This window comes from Somniosus microcephalus, chromosome 7 (genome assembly GCF_052327205.1).
Source record: "Somniosus microcephalus isolate GS21.2 chromosome 7, FLI_Smic_1.0, whole genome shotgun sequence".
Classification (NCBI taxonomy): domain Eukaryota; kingdom Metazoa; phylum Chordata; class Chondrichthyes; order Squaliformes; family Somniosidae; genus Somniosus; species Somniosus microcephalus.
In genome coordinates, this window is record NC_140993.1 from 65,373,479 (window position 1) to 65,398,768 (window position 25,290).

Sequence of the window (25,290 nt, forward strand, 5' to 3'; positions counted from 1 at the left end):
GAATGCTTTTAGTGTCTTCTACCGTGAAGACCGATACAAAATATTTGTTCAAAGTCTCTGCCATTTCCCTGTTTCCCATTATTAATTCCCCAGACTCTTCGTCTAGGGGACCAACGTTTACTTTAGCTACTCTCTTCCTTTTGATATACCTGTAGAAGCTCTTGCTCTCTGTTTTTATATTTCTTGCTAGCTTACTCTCATAAGCTATCTTCTCTCTCTTTATCATTTTTTTTAGTCGTACTTTGCTGGTTTTTAAAAATTTCCCAATCCTCTGGCCTTCCACTATTCTTGGCAACATTGTATGCTTTTGTTTTCAATTTGATACCATCCTTAACTTCCTTAGTTAGCCACAGATGGTTCATTCTTCTCTTAGAGTCTTTCTTTCTCTCTGGAATATATCTTTGCTGAGAGTTATGAAATATCTCCTTAAATGTTTGCCACTACTTTTCTACAGTCTTACCCTGTAATATATTTTCCCAGTCTACTTTAACCAAGTCTGCCTTCATACCTCTGTAATTACCTTTATTTAAGTTCAGGAGACTAGTTTGAGACCTAGCTTTCTCACCCTCAAACTGAATTTGAAATTCTACCATACTATGATCACTCTTCCCAAGAGATCCTTCACTTTGAGATCATTAATTAATCCATCCTCGTTGCACATTACCAGATCTAAAATAGTCTTCTCCCTGGTTGGTTCCACAATGTATTGTTACAAGAAACCATCCCGTATACACTCTTAAGAACTCTTCCTGAAGTCTACCTTTGCCAATTTGCTTTGTCCAATCAATATGAAGATTAAAATCTCCCATGATTATAGCCGTACCTTTCTTACAAGCCTCTATTATTTCTTGATTTATACTCTGTCCTACAGTGTGGCTTCTGTTTGGGGGCCTGTAGACCACTCCCACCAGTGACTTCTTACTCTTATTATTTCTTATCTCCACCCAAACTGATTCTATATTTTGATCTTCTAGGCCAATATCATTTCTCATTACTGTACTGATCTCGTTCCTTATTAACAGAGCTACACCACCTTCTTTTCCTTTCTGCCTATCCTTACGAAATGGCAAATACCCCTGAATATTCAGTTCCCAGCCTTGGTCACCTTGCAATCACGTCTCTGTAATGGCTATCAGATCATATCCATTTATTTCTATTTGTGCTGTCAACTCATCTATCTTGTTACGAATGCTGCGTGCATTCAGGTATGGAGCTTTTAATTTTGTCTTTTTACCATTTTTCTCTACTCTGGCCCCTCTTTCTGATGCACTCTTATGTGTATACACTCTGGTTATCATTACCCCTATTGCTACCCTGCACTTTTGCCTTCTCATTTTTCTTTGATTTTTTGAAATTTCCACTCAGCGTGTCCCTCCTCCCTCACTATTTAGTTTAAAGCCCAATCTATTCGATTCGCCAGGACACTGGTCCCAGCCTGGTTAAAATGAAGCCCGTCTCGACGGAACAGCTCCCTCTTATCTCAGTACCAGTGCCCCAAGAATCGGAACCCATTTCTCCCACACCAGTCTTTGAGCCACTTGTTCATTTCTCTGAACTTATTTACCCTATGCCAATTTTCACGTGGCTCAGGTAGTAATCCAGAGATGATTACCTTTGTGGTTCTGCTTTTTAATTTAGCCCCTAGCTGCTCATATTCCCTCAGCAGAACCTCTTTCTTTGTCCTACCTAATACGTGGCTTGAGCAGTGGTGTAAGAGGGAGGGTTTTAAATTTTTGAGGCATTGGAACCAGTTTTGTGGTAGGTGTGACCTATACAAAAGGGACGGTCTACACCTGTGCAGAGATGGAACTGATGTTCTCGGGGTAATTTTTGATAAAGCAGTTCGGGAGCATTTAAACTAGTATGGCAGGGGGCTAGAAACCTATGTAGTGAAATAGAGGAAAGTGAAAGGCAGACAGAAATAAATGGTAAAAGGGTGAGGAACAAAAAACGAAGGGCCAAACTAATTCATAAAAATTGTGAGCATAAAAAAAGCCTGAGGGTTTTATACCTTAATGCGAGAAGCATCAGGAACAAGGTAGATGAATTAGCTGTGGAAATAGAGGTTAATAATTATGATCTAATTGGGATTACGGAAACATGGTTGCAGGGTGAGCAGGGCTGGGAGCTTAACATACAGGGGTATTCAGTATTTAGGAAGGATCGACAAAAAAGAAAGGGAGGAGGGGTAGCATTGCTAGTAAAAGAGGGGATAAATGCAATTGAAAGGAAGGATATTAACTCAGTTAATACAGAATCTATATGGGTGGAGCTAAGAAATAGCGAGGGGCGAAAAACATTAATAGGAGTGGTATATAGGCCTCCAAATAGTAAAATAGAGGTTAGGGAGGGCATCACGAGGGAAATTAGAGAAGCGTGCAATAAGAGCACAGCTGTCATCATAGGTGACTTTAACTTACATATAGATTGGACTAGCCTAATCAGTAAAAATAATGAGGAGGAGGAATTCCTTGAGTGTTTGAGGGATGGTTATCTGGATCAATATGTCGAGGAACCAACTCGGGAACAGGCTATATTGGACTGGGTACTGTGCAATGAGAAGGGACTAATCAGTAATCTTGTTGTACGGGGACCCTTGGGTCAGAGCGATCATAACATGATCGATTTCTCACTCGAAATGGAGAGCGAAGAAATTGACTCAGAGACTAAGGTCCTGAATTTAAACAAGGGGAATTATGATGCCATGAGACGGGAACTGAGTAGGTCTGATTGGACAACGTTCCTGGGAGGACTGGAGGTAGATAAACAATGGCAAACATTTAAAGATAGAATGACAAAATTGCAAAAATTGTTTATACCAATCTGGCATAAAAGGAAATCTAAAAAGGTGACTCAACCGTGGATAACAGGGGAAATTAGAGACAGCATAAAATCCAAAGATAGGGCGTATAAAATAGCCAAAAAAAGCGCCAGAGCGGAAGATTGGGAACAGTTTAAGATAGAGCAAAGGAGGGCAAAGGGCATAATCAAGAGGGGCAAAATAGCTTACGAAAACAAGCTGGCGGAAAATATAAAAACTAACTCCAAAAGCTTTTATAAGTATATCAAAAGGAAAAGACTGGTGAAAACCAAAGTTGGTCCATTGCAGTCAGATACGGGGGAATATATAATGGGAAATAAGGAAATGGCAGATCAACTAAATGCATACTTTGGGTCAGTCTTTACGAAGGAAGACACAAAAAACCTCCCTGGGATATCGGGAAAAATAGGGACATTGGCAAAGGAGGAACTGACGCAAATCAATATCTCTAAGGATATGGTGTTAAGGAAGCTAAAGGGATTGAAGGTGGACAAATCCCCAGGGCCTGATAACATGCATCCTAGGGTACTGAAGGAGGTGGCCCTAGAGATAGCGGATGCACTAAGGATGATTTTTCAGAATTCATTAGACTCGGGAACAGTGCCGATGGATTGGAGGGTAGCTAACGTTACCCCACTATTCAAAAAGGGGGGTAGGGAAAAAGCAGGTAATTACAGACCTGTAAGCCTTACATCAGTTGTGGGCAAAATGCTGGAGTCCATCATTAAGGATGAAATAGCGGAGCACTTAGCAAATGGGGACAGGATAGGACAGAGTCAACATGGATTTACAAAGGGTAAATCGTGCTTGACTAATCTATTGGAATTTTTTGAGGGAGTAACTGGTAGAATAGCTGGGGGAGAGCCAGTAGATGTGGTGTACCTGGACTTCCAAAAGGCCTTCGATAAGGTCCCACATAAAAGATTAGCATGGAAAATTGAGGCTCATGGGATAAAGGGGAAAGTTTTGGCGTGGATAGGGAACTGGCTGTCAGATAGAAAACAGAGAGTTGGAATAAACGGCTCATTTTCTGAATGGCAGGCAGTAACAAGTGGGGTACCACAGGGATCTGTCCTGGGCCCCCAGCTGTTCACAATTTACATTAATGACCTGGATCAGGGAGTCGGATGCAGCATTTCCAAATTTGCAGACGACACTAAACTAGGAGGGGGGGTGGGCTCAGAGGAAGAGACCAGGAAGCTCCAGAGCGATTTGGACAGACTGGGCGATTGGGCGGATAAATGGCAGATGCACTATAATGTGGACAAGTGCGAAGTTATCCACCTTGGGTGCAGGAACGGGAGGGCAAATTATTATTTAAATGGCAATAGATTGGGAGAGGGGGAAGTACAGAGAGACCTGGGTGTTCTTGTACACCAGTCACTGAAGGCGAGCATGCAGGTGCAACAGGCGGTCAAGAAGGCAAACGGTATGCTGGCCTTCATAGCAAAAGGGTTAGAATACAGGAACAGGGATACCTTGCTGCAGCTGTACAGGGCACTGGTGAGACCACACCTCGAGTACTGTGTACAGTTTTGGTCGCCTCATCTGAGGAAGGATGTTCTTGCCATGGAGGGGGTGCAGCGGCGATTCACCAGGCTGATACCAGGAATGGCGGGAATGACCTATGAGGAGAGACTATGTAGTTTAGGGATGTACACACTGGAGTTTAGAAGATTGAGAGGGGACCTCATAGAAGTGTATAAAATTCTGACAGGTCTAGACAGACTGGATGCAGAAGGAATGTTTCCCTTGGCGGGTGAGAACAGAACTAGAGGACATAATTTAAGGATAAGGGCTAAACCATTTAGGACAGAGATGAGGGGGAATTTCTTCACTCAGAGAGTGGTGAACCTGTGGAACTCATTGCCACAGAGGGCAGTGTATGCCAGCTCATTAAATATATTTAAGAGGGAATTAGATATATTTCTACGGGCAAAAGGGGTTAAGGGTTACGGAGAGAAGGCGGGGACGGGATACTGAATTAAAGGATCAGCCATGATCTCATTAAATGGCGGAGCAGGCACGAAGGGCCGAATGGCCTACTCCTGCTCCTATCTTCTATGTATCTATGTATCTACACGGACCATGACAACTGAATCGTTCACCTCCCACTCTAAGATCCTCTCCAGCCCAGAGGAGATGTCCTTTACCCTGGCACCGGGCAGGCAACACACCCTTCGGGACTCGCGCTCTTGGCTGCAGAGAACAGTGTCTATCTGTAACTATACTTTCCCCTGCCACTACCACATTTCTTTTGCTCCCTCCACTTGAATGGCTCCCTATACCACGGTGCTGTGGTCAGTTTGCTAATCCTCACTGCAGTCCCTGCACTTGCCCCAGAGAGCAAGAACCTCGTAACTGTTGGACAAGAACAAAGGCTGAGGCTCCTCCACCACTACCTCCTGGGTCCCCATACATAGAAACATTGATATAGAAGATCGTAACAGGAGTAGGCCAATCGGCCCCTCGCGCCTGCTCCGCCATTTAATGAGATCATGGCTGGTCATTCAAATTCAGTACCCTGTCCCTGCTTTCTCCCCATATCCCTTGATCCCTTTAGCCTCAAGAAATATATCCAACTCCTTCTTGAATATATTTAATGAATTGGCCTCAACTGCCCTGTGTGGCAGAGAATTTCACAGGTTCACCACTCTCTGGGTGAAGAAATTCCTCCTCATCTCAGTCCTAAATGGCTTACCCCTTATCTATAGACTGTGATCCCTGGTTCTGGACTCCTCCGCCATCGGAAACATCCTTCCTGCATCTAGTCTGTCTAGTCCTGTTAGAATTTTATAAGTTTCAATGCGATCCCCTCTCATTCTTCTAAACTCTAGCGAATATAAGCCTAATCGACCCAATCTCTCCTCATACGTCATTCCTGCCATCCCAGGTATCGGTCTGGTGAATCTTCGCTGCAGTCTCTCCATGGCAAGAACATCCTTCCTCAGATAAGGTGACCAAAACTGCACACAATACTCAAGGCGTGGTCTCACCAAGGCCCTGTACAACTGCAGCAAGGCATCCTTGCTCCTGTACTCAAATCCTCTCGCTATGAAGGCCAACATACCATTTGCTGCCTTAACCACCTGTTGCACCTGCATGCTTACCTTCAGCAACTGGTGCACAAGGACACCCAGGTCTCGTTGCACTTCCCCTTTTCCCAATCTATTGCCATTCAGATAATAATCTGTCTTCCTGTTTTTGCCACCGAAGTGGATAACCTCGCATTTATCCACATTGGGCAGATGTATGGCAAATGCAGTATAATCACCCAACCTGTCCAAATGGTACTGGAGTTTCTCTGTATCCTCCTCACAGCACACATGCCCACCCAGCTTTGTGTCATCTGCAAACTTGGAGATAGTACATCTAGTTCCCTCGTCTAGATCATTTATATATATTGTGAATAGTTGGGGTCCTGGCACCGATCCCTGCAGTACCCCACTAGTCACTGCCTGTCAGTCGGAAAAAGACTTGTTTATTCCAACTCTTTGCTTCCTGTCTGCCAACCAGTTCTCTATCCAAGACAGTACCTTACCCCCAATCCCATGTGCTTTAACTTGTCGAAGTTCGAGCAAGACTCAGACACACAGTAACTGGCAAACCATACTTTTTTACTTGTCACAAGGGGAGAGCAGTACAATCAAAGGTTGATACTTACAACTCCGACGAAAGCTTACAAGAGGCTCATATTTATACATTGGAGTAAACAAATTCCGGATAAACACGTGGATATTACATCATTGGTTTAACAATACTAATTTCTCAAAAAACAACTTACATTAAACAAAGCCTATTCTTTCAATTCCGCTTCTTATCTCTACTTAGTCCAACCATCTGAATCACAGATTCCTGTCTTATCTTACCACAGCGTATGCCTTTCTGAGGTGCCGAATCGTGATTGGATGCCGTACAATACCTGGTTAACCATATCCTGCAATGATTCAATCTTCCATCTAGCAGTCAAGCCCTCGTGACCTTTATTGTTCTTTAATACTAAACCACAGGTCAAAGAGCAGGTGTCCCTCTTCCTTCTTATTGAGTTTGCAAACTGCCAATTTAAAAAAAAAATTTATTCATTGATGGGATGTGGGCGTCGCTGGCTAGGCCTGCATTTAGTGCCCATCCCTAATTGCCCTTGAGAAGATGGTGATGAGCAGCCTTCTTGAACCGCTGCAGTCCATATGGTGTAGGTAAACCCACAATGCTGTTAGGAAGGGAGTTCCAGGATTTTGGCCCAGTGACAGTGAAGGATCGGCGATACAGGTCCAAGTCAGGATGGTGTGTGACTTGGAGGGGAACTTGTAGGTGGTGATGTTCCCATGCGTCTGCTGCCCTTGTCCTTCTAAGTGGTAGAGGTCGCGGGTTTGGAAGGTGCTGTTGAAGGAGCTTTGGCGAGTTGCTGCAGTGCATCTTGTAGATGGTACACACTGCAGCCACATTGCGCCGGTGTTGGAGGGAGTGAATGTTGAAGGTGGTGGATGGAGTGCCAATCAAGCGGGCTGCTTTATCCTGAATGGTGTCGAGCTTCTTAAGTGTTGTTGGAGCTGCACTCATCCAGGCAAGTGGAGAGTATTCCATCACACTCCTGACTTGTGCCTTGTAGATGGTGGAAAGACTTTGGGGAGTCAGGGGGTGAGACACTCGCCGCAGAATTCCCAGCCTCTGGCCTGCTCTTGTAGCCACAGTATTTATATGGCTGGTCCAGTTCAGTTTCTGATCAATGGTAACCCCCAGGATGTTGATAGTGGGGGATTCAGCGATGGTAATGCCATTGAATGTCAAGGGGAGATGGCTAGAGTCTCGCTTGTTGGAGATGGTCATTGCCTGGCACTTGTGTGGTGCGAATGTTACTTGCCACTTGTCAGCCCAAGTCTGAATGTTGTCCAGGTCTTGCTGCATATGGACACGGACTGCGTCAGTATCTGACGAGTCTTGAATGGTGCTGAACAGTGTGCAATCATCAGCGAACATCCCCACTTCTGACCTTATGATATTATTCTGCTATGCTTGCATTTTGCGAAGCTGAAGTTCCTTTTTTTTTGCTCCCTTTCCAAAACTAATAACATCTATTATTACCTTATGCAATTCATTCCTTATGCAAAACCATTTTGTTAGCCAGTTCGTTGGCCATTTTATTTACACTTCCACAAACTTTACACGGTAATCTCTTATGTGGGACCTTATTGAAATCCTTCTGAAAGTCCAAATACACCACATCCACTGGTTCTCCCTTATCTATTTTACCAGTTACATCCTCAAAAAATTCCAGTAGATTAGTCAAGCATGATTTACCTTTTGTAAATCCATGTTGACTTTGTCCTATCCTGTCACTGTTTTCCAAGTGCTCTGCTATTACATCTTTTATAATGGATTCTAGCATTTTCCCCACTACGATGTCAGGCTTACCGGTCTATAATTCCCCGTTTTCTCTCTACCACCCTTTTTAAATAGTGGGGTTACATTAGCTATCCTCTAATCCATGGGAACTGTTCCAGAGTCTATAGATTTTTGGAAGATGACCAGCAATGCATCTATTATTTCTAGGGCCACTTCCTTAAGTACCCTAGGATGTAGATTATCAGGCCCTGGGGATTTATCAGCCTTCAATCCTGTCAATTTCCCTAACACCATTTCCCTACAAATACTGGTTTCATTCTATTCCTTCCTCTCATTAGACCCTATGTTCCCCGAAATCTCTGGAATGTTATTTGTGCCCTCCTTTGTGAAGACCGAACCAAAGTATGTATTTAATTGGTCTGCCATTTCTTTTTTACCCATTATAAATTCCCCTGATTCTGACTGCAAGGGACCTACGCTTGACTTCACCAATCTTTTTCTCTTCACATATCTATAGAAGCTTTTACAGTCAGTTTTTATGTTCCCTGCAAGCTTACTCTCTCAATCTATTTTCCCCCTCTTAATTAATCCCTTTGTCCTCCTTTGCTGAATCCTAAACTGCTCCCAATCCTCAGGTTTGCTGCTTTTCTGGTCAAATTATACATCCTCTCATTGGATCTTATGCTATCCCTAATTTCCCTTGTTAGCCACGGTTGAGTCATCTTTTTTGTTTTATTTTTTATGCCAAACACGGATGAATAAATTCTGTAGTTCATCCATGTGATCTTTAAATGTTTGCCATTGCCTATCCACCGTCAACCCTTTAAGTAACATTCCCCAATCCATCCTAGCCAACTCGCACCTCATACCATCGTAGTTTCCTTCATTTAAATTCAGGACCCTAGTCTCTGAGTCAACTACTTCATTCTCCATCTTAATGAATAATTCTGTCATATTATGATTGCTCCTCCCCAAGGGGCCTAGCACAACAAGATTGCTAATTAATCCTTTCTCATTACATAATACCCAGTCTAAGATGGCCTGATCTCTAGTTGGTTCCTTGACATATTGGTCCAGGAAACCATCACGTATACACTCCAGGAATTCCTCCTCCACAGTATTGTTACTAATTTGGTTAGCCCAATCTATATGTAGATTAAAGTCACCCATGATAACTGCTGTGCCCTTATTGCACGCGTCTCTAATTTCCCGTTTAATGCCATCCCCAACCTCAGCATTACTGTTTGGGGGTCTGTATACAACTTCCACTAACGTTTTCTGCCCCTTGGTATTTCTCATCTCTGCCCATACAGATTCCACATCATCAAAGCTAATATCCTTCTTTACTATTGTGTTAATTTCCTCTTTAACCAGCAATGCTATCCCACCTCCTTTTCCTTCTTTTCTGTCCTTCCTGAATATTGAATACCCCTGGATGTTGAATTCCCAGTCTTGGTCACCCTGGAGCCATGTCTCCATAATCCCAATTATATCATATCCGTTTACATCTATTTGCGCAGCTAATTAATCCACCTTATTGCGCATGCTCTTCGCATTAAGACACAAAGCCTTCAGGCTTTATTTTTTAACACTTAGTCCTTTTAGAATTCTTATTTACTAATGGCCCTGTTTGATTTACACTCTTGATTTCTCTGCCTTCCCCTTTTGCTTTTCTCCTTCCTGTCTTTTGTTTCTATCCTTGCTTCCCTTTCCTCTGTCTCCTTGCACAGGTTCCCAACCCCCTGCCATTTTAGTTTAAACCCTCCCCAACAGCACTAGCAAACACTCCCTCTAGGACATCGGTCCCGGTCCCGCCCAGGTGCAAACCGTCCAGTTTGTACTGGTCCCACCTCCCCCAGAACCGGTTCCAATGTCCCAGGAATTTGAATCCCTCCCCCTTGCACCATTCCTCTAGCTACTTATTCATCTGAAATATCCTTCTATTTCTACTCTGACTAGCACGTGGCACTGGTAGCAATCCTGAGATTACTATCTTTGAGGTCCTATTTTTTAATTTACCTCCTAACTCCCTATATTCAGCTTTTAGGACCTCATCCTGTTTTTTACGCTTGTAGTCACACCCACCTGTTCCTGACCTCGGACCAAATTTGAATTAATTAATCTAAGGGGTGTAACTGCCTCCTGGAACACAGCATCTGGGTAACTCTCCCCCTCCCTGATGTGTTGCAGTGTTTGAAGCTCGGACTCCAGCTCATCAACATGGAGCCAAAGTTCCTCAAGCAACCAACACTTACTGCAAATTTAGTTGCCGTGAACCTCAATGGTGTCCACAAGCTCCCACATGTTGCAGCAGTAACACATCGCCTGCCCTGTATCTCTAATGTGTTTAATTAATTGTTTAAGTTTTGAACGTTTAGTTTTTAATCCCGGCTCTTAATTTAAACCAATGCCCAAGAAAAAGAGAGAAATACTGAACAACCAATCGCTTCCCTGCTTTCCTGTGACATCACTCCTTGTGTTTTGTTGTTCTTTAAATTGCCGCTTCCCTCACAGGTCGGTCCGCTCCCACTGCTGCTCCCAGTGAATCCCTTGCCTAACAAAAATCTATCGTTTACAGTCTTGCCACGAAGCTTCGGTCTTACCACAGAGCTTTGGGAGCCACACAAAATTTAAATCCGTGTTCCTATTTGTTTATATGTATCTCAAATTTATGAAACGAACAGTTCTGATTTACAATTTATCTACCAAAGAGGTAACAGCACTAAGAACTGCCTTTCCCAAACTTCCAAGTCCACAACACTCAAACAGGACAAGCCAGCAAGCAAGTAATATAAGCCCAAATTGGTCCGGTGTCCAGGCCATATATATAAGATTCCCAGGGTCTGGGAGCTATACGAGGCTCATGGGTCTCAGTTTGGACACCGTAGTCTAGGATAAGCGGCTACTTTTTAATGTTCTTAAGGAAATCACAGCCAGTAAATGGTCACTTTGTCTACAACGGCTCTACTGGTCTCCTGCTGTCGCTCCAGCAGACCGATGGAATCCTCTGGGAAATGGCATAAATAGCAATTTTAGAAAGAAAGCGAACTTGCTTTTATTTAGCGCCTTTCACAACCTCATGACATCCTAAAGCGCTTTACAGCCAATGAAGTACTTTTGAAATGTAGTCACTGTTGTCACAACGAGAAGCGCGGCAGCCAATTTGCACACAAGGTCAGCATACAGTAATGTTTTAATGAAATATAATAGCAAAATACTGCGGATGCTGGAAATCCGAAATAACAACGGAAAACGCTGGAAAAACTCAGCAGGCCAGGCAGCATCCGTGGGAAGAGAAACAGAGTTAACGTTTCAGGTCGAAGACCTTTCGTCAGAACAGTTTTAATGTTTTAATGATGTTGGTTGAAGGATAAGTATTGGCCAGAACACGGGAGAACTCACCTGCTCCTCTTCCCATTGCATTATTTCAATCTTATACGTCCACATAAGTGGGCAGAAGGGACCTTGGTTTAACGTCTCATCCAAAAGACGGCACCACCGACAGTACAGCACTCCCTCTGTACTGGTACTGATGCTGTTTTACACTGTTTCTCTTGAGATGCCAAATTCCTGCCAGAGTTACGGTGGGGGATGGGTAGAACAACCATGGAACTTCAAGGTCAACATACAAACTAGAAGCAACTTTAGTATTAAGAATTTCATGTGGCAATTCATTTCTATTCTAGGCAACTGGGCAGCCACATAACCCCAGCGAAAGATCGATGGCAGGGGATCTATGATCAGTTTAGGGATTTCCTTAACTCCGGCTCTGAAGAGACATCAGTAGAGTCCTTCCTCGGGTTTTACTCTGCAAACAGTAGGGAACAACGGAAAAATCTGAAGAACAGGGCGACCACCACAGAAATGGAAACAGCCATGGAACATTTCACTGAAGATCCTCTAGATTTTCTGTCTTGCGATGGGTAAGACACTCTTTTCCCCTTTCCCACAATACTTTTCTCCCCTCCTTTCCTGAAGGTGCTTGGGTATGGTTCCACAACAACCAGCCTACCTCTGTCACCTTAATATCTGGCTAGGTAGTGAGTGTCGGTAGGGTATTTAATTATGGAGCACATCACAGCTAAGCCTGATCCTAACGCTGCATGTTTCAGCAGAGGTCAATGGACAATGGTCAGGAGTGACTGATTTTCTCCTCCCAAAGGGCACCGAGGCCAATTTTGGCACCCTCATCGCAGCTCTAAGACCTGCACAGACGGAGGATTGACCCTCCTAGTCTGAATGATTCAACATCATTTTATTTTATTGAAGTTTTCTAGTAATTATAACTTACTTACCCTTTCCTTTGTAAAATTGACAGAGCTTTTAGCTGGGAGACCAGGTAAAATGAAATAATTATTTGTTCCTCCACTTCATGAAAGGTTTGCAGGCAGCAGTTTAGATCATCCAGGTCTACCTATCTCAATAGATCTCCCCCCCACCCCCTCCATCCCAGCCAAGCTTGGTATCTTGGGTCTTCTCATTGCCAGATACCCTCTCTAGCTGAGAGGGTGGATGGGCAACCTCCTCTCAGTCTCCAAAGCTACTCTGAAACTTGCTGTTGGGAAGCACATGGGAATGGGCAAGAAATGATTCTGCCTCTAATTGTCCTCATCCTGCCTAGCTGGTTTTTGCTTGCTATGATTGGAAAGGATTGTGGGCTTGCCTCTACATCCTACTGTTTTGCAGCATAGTGCTTTGGACCATCTTGCACTGTCATATGGGCTAATTAGGCTCTCTTCAACTCTGAAGAACAGAGGTCATGAGAAGAAAATTACCTCATGGATATGCCAAAGAAGAAGCTTTGATGGGTTCTTTAATTAAGATAATGAAGGTAATTGGCAACGGCCAAATAGTTCATCATGGCAAAAGTCATATCTTTTCACTATGGCAGGGACATAAATTTAAACTGAGGAAGTTAACAATAAGCAAAGTTGATCAGAATCAAACTATAATGAGAGTTGTGAAATAAATTGTTTGGGAGAATCATTGAAGTGAATAGTGCAGGTGGGTTCAGGAAACATGCTGCTGCAAATTAATTCTCGGGATGTGGGCATCAGTGGCAAGGCTGGTACAACTGAGTGGCTTGCCGGGTCACTTCAGAGGGCATTTAAGAGTCAACCACATTGGTGTGGGACTGGCATCACATATAGGCCAGACTGGGTAAGGACGGCAGGTTTCCTTCCCTAAAGAACATTAGTGAACCAGCTGGGTTTTTTACTACAATCCAACAGCTTCACGGTCACATTTGCTGATACCAGCTTTTTATTTCCAGATTTATTTTTATTAACTGAATTCAAATTCTCAATGTCATGGTTTGAACTCAAATTCTCTGGATTACTAGACCAGTAACATAACCACTACAATATCTGGGACAACCTTCACAGCTAGCTCACATTGGCCATCTTTGATACCTGTATGAGGAATTCCCAAAATGGAACATTTATTTAAGAACATAAGAAGTAAGAGCAGGCCACACGGCCCCTCAAGCCTGCTCCGCCATTCAGTAAGATCATGGCTGATCATCGACCTCAACTCTACTATCCCACCTGATCTCCATATCCCTTGATTCCCCTAGAGTCCAAAAATCTATCTATCTCGGCCTTGAATATACTCAAAGACTCAGCATTCACAGCCCTCTGGGGCAGAGAATTCTAAAAATTCACCAGATAAGAAATTCCTCTGAGTGAAGAAATTCCTCCTCATCTCGGTCTTAAATGGCCTACCCCTTATCCTGAGACTTTGCCCCCTAGTTCTAGACACTCTAGCCAGGGGAAACAACCTCTCAGCATCTACCCTGTCAATCCCCTTCAGAATCTTGTATGTTTCAATGAGATCACACCTCATTCTTCTAAACTCCAGAGAGTATAGGCCCATTCTACACAATCTCTCATCATAGGACAGCCCTCTCATCCCAGCATTCTCGGCAAAGTATCCATAAGTTGGTTAGTAGAAATAATGAGCTACTGGGATGTAAATCAGATGACCTGACTTTATATTCTAAACTACATATACTGAGTCTGAGGGTGTCACTGGCTGAAAAATCCTAGGGCACTACCCTAGCTTAAATTGAATTTAAGGATATATTGTGGCTGTCAAATCAGGAGTGTCACGAATTGGGCACGTTGGCCTCTGGGCCAAATTCTCCCAACTACAATTCCATCGAGTGAGAGTCCATGTTGGGAGTGGAGTCCTGCAATTTTAGGGCTTTAATGTTTACATTTTAAAATTGGAAAGGCAACGGATTCTCATGTCTGCCATTCTCAGAACCTGTAGACCCTTAGGAAACCCGTGAACCCAAGAAGACCAGGTATAGCGTGGACCCTTGGGTCCCTGTGGAGATCAGGTGTACTTACAAGCTGCACGCTACTGAGCAGAACAAACTTAGAACACGAGAAACAATTGTAAATAAACAGGATAAGCAGATGAATGTTGATCATGAATGAGTTGAGAATAGCAAAATTCATTTCACTTTGTATGTAACGCGAGATATAGAGATAGGCCTCGAAATTCGGTGGAGCCACAAACGGGGCGCCAAGCTCGCCTGGGCGCCGGAATTACCGCTGCGAACGGAGCAGTTGAGCCCGCCGGAAATTCAGTTTGAGCGCTCCAAGAGGGACGCGGGGCGCTGCTCGAGGCGCCCCACGTCCCTCTTGGGGCACTGAAACTGAATATCGCAGCACAACGTGCTGCAGCGCCGCGGTACTGCAGGGGGAGGGGCCTGCACCAGCGCAATGACCGATCGCGAGTGCCGGCAAAAGAGCCCGGCACCGAGAAGAAGTGCCGGGCTCTCGGGACACAGCCGGCACTGCCCGGCGGGAGGGGATCAGGAGGCCGGGGACGGCTTGCTGGCTGGCAGGCAGCCACCGAAAAAATGCCCGCCCAGCACCTCCACCTTAATTTGCGCCACTACCGCCACAGGTAGGCCCCATGAACCGGGCGCAATTTGCGATCGGCGTTAGAGGCAGGCAGGACCAAATATCGCGATCGGGGCGGTAGCGGGGCGCTGCGCACACCGATGACATCATCGGTGACGGCGCAGCACTACAGGCTAACACCGCCATTAGCGCCCCGCTAAATATCGCGGGAGGCGTGGCCAGTGGCGCTAAAGCCACTGAGTGCTCTCTTTAGGCGCTAACTGGTGGCGCAGCCCACCGAATTTCTAGGCCATAGACTTTAATCCCATCAGTCTAAGTTGGATTCTGACAGAGGTGAGAGGGCCATGACCTGAGTAAAGCTCACCTCTCCCCCGCACAGGCATTTTTTTAATCAATTATTTTCCCCTCTTCTAGCCCAAATGGTGCCGCCTCTGAGAAACTCGCACCAAATCAGTGTAACTTGGCTGAGGGACAACAGTTGAAGGAGTACCTGAGTAAGGTAATGCATGGAGACTTACCTGGCAAATTATGTAATCAAAAAAAGAACCAACTTGCATTTATATAGCATCTTTCACGATGAAGTGCTTTTTTTGACGTGTAGTCACTGTTGTAATTTAAGAAATGCAGCAGTCAATTTGCAAACAGCAAGGTATCAGAAACAAGGTGGTGATAATGACCAGATAATCTCTTTGTGATGTTGGTTAAGGGATAAATATTGGCCTCCATACCGTGAGAACTCCCCTGCTCTTCAAATAGTGCTGCGGGATCTTTTATGTTCACTTGAGGGGGCAGAAGGGGCTTTGTTTAATGTCTCATCCGAAAGACAGCACCTCCAACATTCTCAGTACGGCACTGAATTGTCAACCTTGGTAATCCTGGATAATGCGGCCAATTCTCTGGAGTTGGAGCTACATATTGCCATTTTCAGGGACATGTTGTCTCAGCCAGGGCATAGGACCACATAGCACAATAGAATCTTCCAGCACAGGAGGAGGTTATTGGGCCCATTGTGCCTTTGCCAGCTCTTTGAAAGAGTTATCCAATTAATTTCTCCTTATTTACTTTATTAAAATCCTTCATAATTTTCAACACCATTATTAAATCTCCCCTTAACCTACTCTCTTTTTGAACAATCCTGGCTTCTCTAGTCTCTCCATATAACTGAAGTCCATCATCCCTGGTATCATTCTAATAAATCTCTGCATCCTCTCAAAAGCCTTGACATCCTTCCTAAAGGGTGATGCCCAGACTTGGACACCATGCTCCAGCTGAGGCCTAACCTGTGATTTGTAAAGGTTTAGCATAACTTCCCTTACTTTTGTTCTAGGCCTCTATTTATAAGGCCAAGGATCCCATATGCAATTTTTTAAAACTGCTTTATCACTTGTCCTGCTACCTTCAAAGATTATCTTGAAAGTGAGCAAGAAAAGCAGAAATAGAGAAGGAAATGGGTTTAAAAAAGGATTTTCTTTTTGATTTCTGCTCTAGGCCTTTGAGTCTTCTCATCATCCTCTAGGGAAACTACTCCAGACACTGATAATAGTTTTTCAGGGTACGTTTTCTGGAATTGGTATGTACAAACGGTTACTCTCAATGGCACAGCAGGAAGTCATGTCCCATGCCAAGAAGCTCTTCGAGCTGGCCAGGTCAGTGTTAAACTTCCTACACTTTTTTCTGAACTAATGTAGTTGGTGTTAATCCTTCTCCAGTAACCGTTGTGTATGAGTTGGTGGATGGATGGAAGGGAGGGAGGAGGCTTCATGGATCATTATTTAAAATTCCTCTGATAGCTCAGAGGGTAAATGGAATAACTGGTGTGCTTTTGAGGCACATAGACTAGAAACATCCTGGGTTTAATCCCTGGTCTGTTAGCGAGCTTTAACCAAGCAACCATGAAAGGTTCTCTGAGGTCCTGAGTTTGGTGTTACTGAGGGTTTGGGGGGTGCAGCAAGAAATCAGGGCACATGGTCCTAATTGTTAGCCAGTGACTTCTGCTGGAAAATACATATGGCGAGGGTGCTGGATCTCCTTTAGGGAGAGATCCCCCAATGTTCTTTCCCTACATTTTCTCTCCTGATTGTGATCGCTCATGCTAGATATGGTTCCATGGCATGCCATTGAACCTTCAATGCCCAACTCAAAACCATTCTCTAAGTGACAACAAATAACACTGCATATGAAACAGAGTATGACCTAGGGAATATGCTCCTGTGCTCATTCAATGAGCTACATATTAGGCTTCGATAAGGTACCCCATATTAGACTCATGACTAAGGTCAGAGCATGTGGAGTTAGGGGACAAGTAGCAGAATGGATAGCAAGCTGGCTACAAAACAGAAAATAGAGATTAGGGGTTAAGGGTATCTACTAAGACAGGCAAAAGGTGGGAAATGGCATTCCAGAGGGAGTGGTGCTGGGACCACAGTTGTTCACAATTTAAATTAGCGATCTGGACTTGGGAATCGGAAGTTCAATTTCAGAATTTGCAGATGACGCCAAATTGGAGGGTATAATTAATACCGAGGAAGAATGTGACAAAATACAAGATTACGTTAATGAACTTGCAGAATGGTTGTGTAATTGGCAAAAAGTGTGAGGTGGTGCATTTTGCTAGGAAGAATAAGGAGGCCACATACTGCTTGGATAATAAGAGTCTAAATGGGGTAGAGGAGCAAAGGCATCTATGAGTACAGATACATAAATCACTAAAAGTAGTGACGCAAGTTAATATGGCCAGAAAAAAGCAAACCAAGCACTGGAGTTCATTTCTAGAGGGATAGAATTGAAAAGCAAAGAAGGTATGTTAAATTTGTATAAAACTTTGGTTAGACCACACTTGGAGTACTGTGCACAGTTCTAGTCTCCATATTACAAAAAGGTTATAGAGGCACTGGAGAAGATGCAAAAATGATTCACAAGGATATTACCAGAACTGAGAGAATATACTTAATAAGAAGGGCAGAACAGACTGGGGCTTTAGTCACTAATAAATCCAACGGGGAATTCAGGAGAAACTTCTTTACCCAGAGAGTGGTTAGAATGTGGAATCGCTACCACAAGGAGTAGTTGAGGCGAAGAGTGCAGATGCAGTTAAGAGGAAGCTAGATAAGCACATATGGGAGAAAGGAATAAAATGATCTGCTGATAGTGAGATGAAGTAGGGTGGGAGGAGGCTCGTGTGGAGCATAAATGCTGGCACAGACCAGTTTGGTCAAATGTCCTGTTTCTGTGCCATAGACTCTGTGTAACTCTATGATAGACACATGGATCTGAACTATTGGCTTGGCTGAAGGAGATCTTGGTGTGCATTTTTATTCATTGTTTTCCAGGTATTTCTTGCCCAAGTCACTGGAGAAAGAATTTTCTTCCACTGCAGATACAATCAGGTAAACAAGATTTTAACTTTGTCTTTAATTGGTAAACCAATTGGATGGGGAGATAAAGGCCAACATTCCACCTGCCTACTAGCACAGACCGTATGACCGAATGTAAATTCTTTTTAATTTGAACAAACAGCAAGCAAAATTGTGTGCACTACTCCCAGCAAGAAAGAATCTGATAAATACCCAAATACAGCATCTAACTGCCTCTTGAATGATTCGAATTTTTGCTTCCACTGCCCATGCCAGATATTAATCACTCTGTGAAGATGTGCTTCGTGACATTAGTCTTGAACTTGCATCATATATACAAGCTTGTGGCGCGATCTATGTATTAAAGAAATAAAGCCAATATTGTTTTGCAACTTGAAGGGTTAATTCCCGTCATTAATAGTTTAATGGATGGACAGATTCTGAGAGAGGATGCATCACTAGTCCTATCACCATCTCATCTCGTTTTGAATACCTCTTAATGTCTCTTCATTTCTTTTGTTCTCGCCCAGCCCTGCCTTTCGATCTATTTCATTTCCTTTCCAGTTTTGAAAAAGGGTTAGACCCGAAATGTCGACTCTATTTTCTCTCCACGGATGTTGCCTGGCCTGCTGAGTTTTTCCAGCATTTTCTGTTGTTATTGCCATTTCTATTTACTGTTGTCTATTTTTGTGCCTGTAGAGATGACTTAAATGCTTACACGGTGACGATTCCCCTGATCTTGCCCCGGTTCTACCCTGATCTCTTCATGCTGTATATGTTGTACCACGAGGCAGAGGATTCACTGTACTGGAAGGGAATACTGCATCTGGAGCTCCTCTCCGACACCAAGCTCCTGGAGTTCCTAGAGGTACAAAAGTAAGTGTGGACTACTCTCAGTAGTCCTTTGCCTGAGGTACTAAATTAAGTTATCTTGGGTAAGAAAGAACTTGCATTTATATAGCACCTTTCATTACCTCAGGACGTCCTAAATTGCTTCACAGTCAAGTACTTTGAAGTGTAGTTATTGTTGTAATGTAGGGAAACATGGCAGCCAATTTGCGCACAGTAAGGCCCCACAAACTGCAGCCAATTTGCACACAGCAAGGCTCCACAAACAGCAATGAGATAAATGATCAGTCTGGTTATGAGGATGAATCTTGCCCAAACTCCTAATATACCTAGAGCAAGTCAGAAGCTAGATATGTTGTGGCTCATCTGACTCCCCAAGCTATAAGGCACAAATCAGGAGTGTGATGGAGTACTCTCCACTTGGCTAGAAGTGCACAGCTGTAAAAACACTTGAAGCTCAACACCATCCAGGGCAAAGCAGTCTGCTTTATTGGCACTTTACCCACTAGCCTAAACATCCACTCCCTCCATCGTGCCTGCAGTGTGTACTATCTACAGGATGCACTGCAGCAACTCGCCAAGGCTTCTTCGACAGCACCTCTCAAACCCGCGACCTCCAGCACCCAAAAAGTCAAGGTCAGCAGGTGCATAGGAATGCCACCACCTCCAAGTTCCCCTCTAGGTCGCACACCATCTTGACTTTAACATGTATTGCTGTTCCTTACATTATCGCTAAATCAAAATCCTGGAACTCCCTACCTAACACAATTGTGGGAGCACCTTCACCACATGGACTGCAGTGGTTCAAGATGGCGGCCCACCACCATCTTCGAGGGAAACTAGGGATGGGCAATAATTGACGGCTGTGGTAAACCACTGTTATTGTTGCTCACCGTTGTTGTTGTTGTTGCACACTGTTGTATCTATGCATACCTCAGCTGGCTCCGCCCCTGGCTCCACCCACACGCCCAGGTATAAAGGTGACTGCTCTGCAGCCCCCTGCCTTCTTGGAAACCAGTCAACCACGAGAGGCATGCTCTGTTCTTTGTTAATAAAAGCCTTTTTGGTTACTCTCCTAACTCTCCGTCTTTTATGAGTAATTGATAGCGCATCAATTTTATTAACAAAAACAAAATGTCGGCACTAAATGCTGAGCAGCAGGCGCTGCAGCAAACGATGGCACCAAACGCTGAGCAGCAGGCGCTGCTGCATGCCCTCAGACCAACATGCCTGGACCTAGACCCTCAGGAGGCGGGTTCGTCTACCAAGTTCGCACAATGGCTGCGTTGCTTCGAAGCTTACCTGGAAGCCTCAGCCGTGACACTAGATGGAAACAAACTAAAAATCCTGGCCTCCAAGGTGGGCCACCAAGTCTACACGCTCATCCAGGACGCGACTACCTACGCGGCGGCTATCGATCTGCTAAAAGGACAATACACACGCCCGGTAAATACGGTTTATGCCAGACACCTCCTGAGATCCCGCAAACAGCAGTCCGGGGAATCGGTGGAGGCATTCCTACGGGCACTACAGATACTCGGCCGAGCCTGCGATTGTAAAGAGGTATCGGCCGCGACACACACGGAGGGACTTATCCGAGATGCTTTCGTTGTGGGCCTCAAGTCCGACTACTCCCGGCAGAGACTGTTGGAGAAGGGCGAAATCGACCTGAAGAAGGCAGTGTCCCTCGCGCTCTCGCTAGACGCGACCCACCGGAATATGGACGCATTCTCCCCTAACCGCTCCGCACCGTGGACGCCGCAACCCTGGGTCATGGGACCGCCACCCCCGGCACCAACTGCTGCAGCGATGTCCAAGGGCCCGAAATGTTACTTTTGTGGCCAGGCAAAACACCCCAGAGCACGCTGCCCGGCAAAAAACGCTACCTGCTCTGGCTGCGGGAAGAAAGGACACTACGTCAGCGCCTGCAAAGGTAAAACCGCTAACGCCAGCAGCGCCGCGTGTGAACCGTGGGGGCAGCCATCTTGTCCGCCATCTTGGACACCTCCAGCCGCGTGGGGATCGGGATCATGGGCGCAGCCATTTTGTCCGCCATCTTGGACGCCTCCAACTCCAATCACGGGTGACCCGGACTCAACCACCGCCTCGTCTGACGACCACAGCGACTCACTCGACCATACGCTGGCCTCCGTGACGCTGGACCAATCTCTCCCTCACCAACTGTCCAAGTCCATGTTGGACATTACGGTAAACGGCCGCGCCACTACCTGCCTTTTCGACAGCGGGAGCACGGAGAGCTTTATCCACCCCGACACGGTGCGCAGTTACTCTCTCCCGGTCCTGCCAACGCGCCATCGGAGCTCTATGGCTTCCAAATCCCATTCAGCAGACGTCGGTGGCTACTGTGTAGTGACCCTTTCAGTAAGGGGCACAGAATACAAAAATTTTAAACTTCTTGTCCTGCCCCATCTCTGCGCTGCCGTTCTACTGGGGTTGGATTTTCAGTGCCACCTTAAAAGTGTCACATTAGCGTACGGCGGACCCCTCCCCCCACTCACAGTCTGCAGCCAGCAGCTTTTAAATCGCCCGCTGCGCACCATTTGCAGCCTCTCCACGCTTAAAGTCTCCCCCCACCCCCCCTTGTTCGCTAACCTCACCCGCGACTGTAAGCCCATCGCTACCAAAAGCAGGTGGTACAGCGCCGGGGATAGGAGCTTCAATAAATCCGAAGTAGAAAGACTCCTGAAGGAAGGGATTATTGAGGGTAGCACTAGCCCATGGCGAGCACAAGTGGTGGTAGTGAAGACTGGCGAAAAACAGCGCCTAGTTATTGACTACAGCCAGACGATCAATCGCTACACCCAGTTAGATGCATACCCACTCCCCTGCATATCTGACATGGTCAATCAGATAGCACAATACCGGGTGTTCTCGACGATTGATCTGAAGTCGGCATACCACCAGCTCCCCATCAGGGCTGAGGACCGCCAGTACACAGCTTTTGAAGCTGACGGTCGTCTCTACCACTTCCTCCGAGTCCCCTTCGGCGTCACCAACGGGGTTTCGGTCTTCCAAAGGGAGATGGACCGAATGGTTGACCAGAACGCGCTGCAGGCCACCTTCCCCTATCTAGACAACGTCACCATCTGCGGCCACGACCAGCAGGACCATGACGTTAACCTAGAGAAATTCCTCCGTACGGCCCAGCGGCTGAATCTAACATACAACAAGGACAAATGTATGTTTCGCAACACGCGCCTCGCCATTCTTGGCTGCGTAGTGGAGAACGGAGTCATCGGCCCCGACCCCGACAGAATGCGCCCCCTTATGGAGCTCCCCCTCCCCCACTGCCAAAAAGCACTGAAGAGATGCCTAGCGTTTTTCACTTACTATGCTCAGTGGGTGCCCAACTATGCGGACAAAGCCAGACCCCTCATCAAGTCCACCTCCTGCCCCCTGACAGCAGAGGCATGTGCAGCCTTCACTCTCATAAAAAGAGATATTGCGAAGGCCACAATGCACGCAGTGGATGAGTCCATCCCTTTCCAAGTGGAGAGCGACGCATCCGACTTTGCCCTAGCTGCAACCCTTAACCAGGCGGGGAGACCCGTGGCCTTTTTCTCAAGGACCCTCCAGGGCCCCGAGACTCGACACTCCTCCGTCGAAAAGGAGGCCCAGGCCATTGTGGAAGCGGTGCGACATTGGAGGCATTACCTGGCCGGAAAACGATTTACCCTGCTCACTGACCAGCGTTCAGTGGCTTTTATGTTTAATAATAAGCAGAGGGGCAAAATCAAGAACGACAAGATCTTGAGGTGGAGAATTGAACTCTCCACCTACAATTACGATATCTTGTACCGGCCCGGGAAACTCAATGAGCCCCCAGATGCCCTATCACATGGTACATGCGCCAATGTGCAGGTTGATAGACTGCAGACCCTCCACAATGACCTCTGCCACCCGGGGGTCACCAGGTTCTTCCATTTCATCAAATCCCGTAACCTGCCCTACTCCATCGAGGAGGTCAGGACCATGACCAGGAACTGCCAAATCTGTGCCGAGTGCAAACCGCATTTTTATAGGCCAGACAGAGCAAGCCTGATCAAGGCCACTCGCCCCTTCGAGCGCCTGAGCATCGATTTTAAAGGGCCCCTCCCCTCCTCTGACCGCAACGTGTACTTCCTCAACATAATTGATGAGTACTCCCGTTTCCCGTTTGCCATCCCTTGCCCAGACATGACCAGTACCACGGTCATTAAAGGTCTGAATGACCTTTTCGCCTTGTTCGGCTTCCCTAGCTATATCCATAGCGACCGGGGCTCATCCTTTATGAGCGACGAACTCCGTCAGTACCTGCTCACGAGAGGTATTGCGACAAGCAGAACCACCAGCTACAACCCCCGGGGGAACGGCCAGGTGGAAAGAGAGAACGCGACGGTTTGGAAGGCCATCCTCTTAAACTTAAAATCTAAGGGCCTTCCGACCTCTCGCTAGCAGGAGGTCCTCCCTGCGGCGCTCCACTCCATTCGGTCACTGCTTTGTACGGCCACCAATGCCACCCCCCATGAAAAAATGTTCACTTTCCCCAGGAAGTCCACATCGGGGACCTCGCTACCAACATGGCTGACGTCTCCAGGACCCGTCCTACTGCGGAAGCACGTGAGGTCCCATAAAACGGACCCCCTGGTCGAGAGGGTGAGCCTCCTCCACGCCAACCCCCAGTATGCTTACGTGGCGTACCCGGACGGGCGGGAGGACACAGTCTCCATACGAGACCTCGCACCTTCGGGTGCCCCTGAAACACTACCATTGCCATCCACCACTACCCACAACCCAACCCCTGTAGACGGCATGCCGCAGCCGCAGGACCCGTCATTGACCACCCAACCACTCAATGAGACGCCAGATTCAACGTTGGATGCTGCACCATCACCGCTGCCACCACGACGATCAGGACGGCATACAAGACCACCTGATAGACTTACTTACACGAACCTTTAGTTCACTTCACCCTGCCGGACTCAAATTTAAACAAGGGGTGAATGTGGTAAACCACTGTTATTGTTGCTCACCGTTGTTGTTGTTGCACACTGTTGTATCTATGCATGCCTCAGCTGGCTCCGCCCCTGGCTCCACCCACACGCCCAGGTATAAAGGTGACTGCTCTGCAGCCCCCTGCCTTCTTGGAAACCAGTCAACCACGAGAGGCATGCTCTGTTCTTTGTTAATAAAAGCCTTTTTGGTTACTCTCCTAACTCTCCGTCTTTTATGAGTAATTGATAGCGCATCAACGGCCTTGCCAGCAATGCTCACATCTCAATAATGGATAAAAGTGTTGTGTATGTACCTTTAAGAGAATAACTGGTCTCAGACTGCAGTACCGGCAGTGACCACCCCTGTATAAAAGGTGCTAGAGAGCCTCTGTTGTTTCGTTTCGTTATTGACTTCCACCAGTAAAGATCTGTTTGTTTTCTCTCCTGCTGGTCCGTGTCTCAATCATTCACGGACTTAACACTGGCGACAAGTAAGAAACGTACTTACCTGCAACTCGGCAGCAGCTCCGACGACGTTGTTGAAGGTCGGAGCCAGAAAAAAAAATAGAGTCCATTGAAACTCGAGAAACGGGCGTCGACCGTCAAGCATCGGGTTCAAAACTTGCAGGAGAGATTGTCCAGAGCCAGGCTGGGTTCCTCGGTCCGTGGTTTCCCAGCTAATCGGGCTGGTGGCAGGTAGCGCTCTGATCCTTCCTGGGCTGCGGCGGGCTGAAGCTCGATCGGGTGGCCTTTCAACGGGGCCCGGCAGCGAGTCAGGAAGCAAAGAGAGAGAGAGTGGGTGGAGCATACAGGGCGCGGCCGGTGTTTCGAAGCCGGGCATCGTTCGGACCTAAGAAGAGGGAGGGAAGTGTCCCAGAGGGTCCGCTCCACGACGGGAAAATAATAAAAGAAAAAGAATCAATATTTAACGCGCAGGAAACCGTGGAAAGCAGCGCTAACAACAGCGGGGAAGAAGACAAAGCGCGGGAGGCGCCATTTTGTTAAATCGGGGAAGAAGGTGATGTGCCTCAATTATTCCGAGACTCGAAGTTAGC

General features: G+C 46.1%; 1 protein-coding gene across 1 annotated transcript in view; it reads left to right on the forward strand.

Moving 5' to 3' along the window:
• The window catches only part of LOC147114673 (ALS2 C-terminal-like protein), a 98,492-nt gene that overhangs the window by 56,324 nt on the left and 16,878 nt on the right, over nucleotides 1-25,290 (forward strand). Inside the window, exons 13-17 of the mRNA XM_085993936.1 lie at nucleotides 11,851-12,087; nucleotides 15,454-15,538; nucleotides 16,528-16,685; nucleotides 18,369-18,425; nucleotides 19,092-19,268. Coding sequence (XP_085850062.1) covers nucleotides 11,851-12,087; nucleotides 15,454-15,538; nucleotides 16,528-16,685; nucleotides 18,369-18,425; nucleotides 19,092-19,268 — 714 coding nt within the window. The remainder of the gene's footprint in view (nucleotides 1-11,850; nucleotides 12,088-15,453; nucleotides 15,539-16,527; nucleotides 16,686-18,368; nucleotides 18,426-19,091; nucleotides 19,269-25,290) is intronic.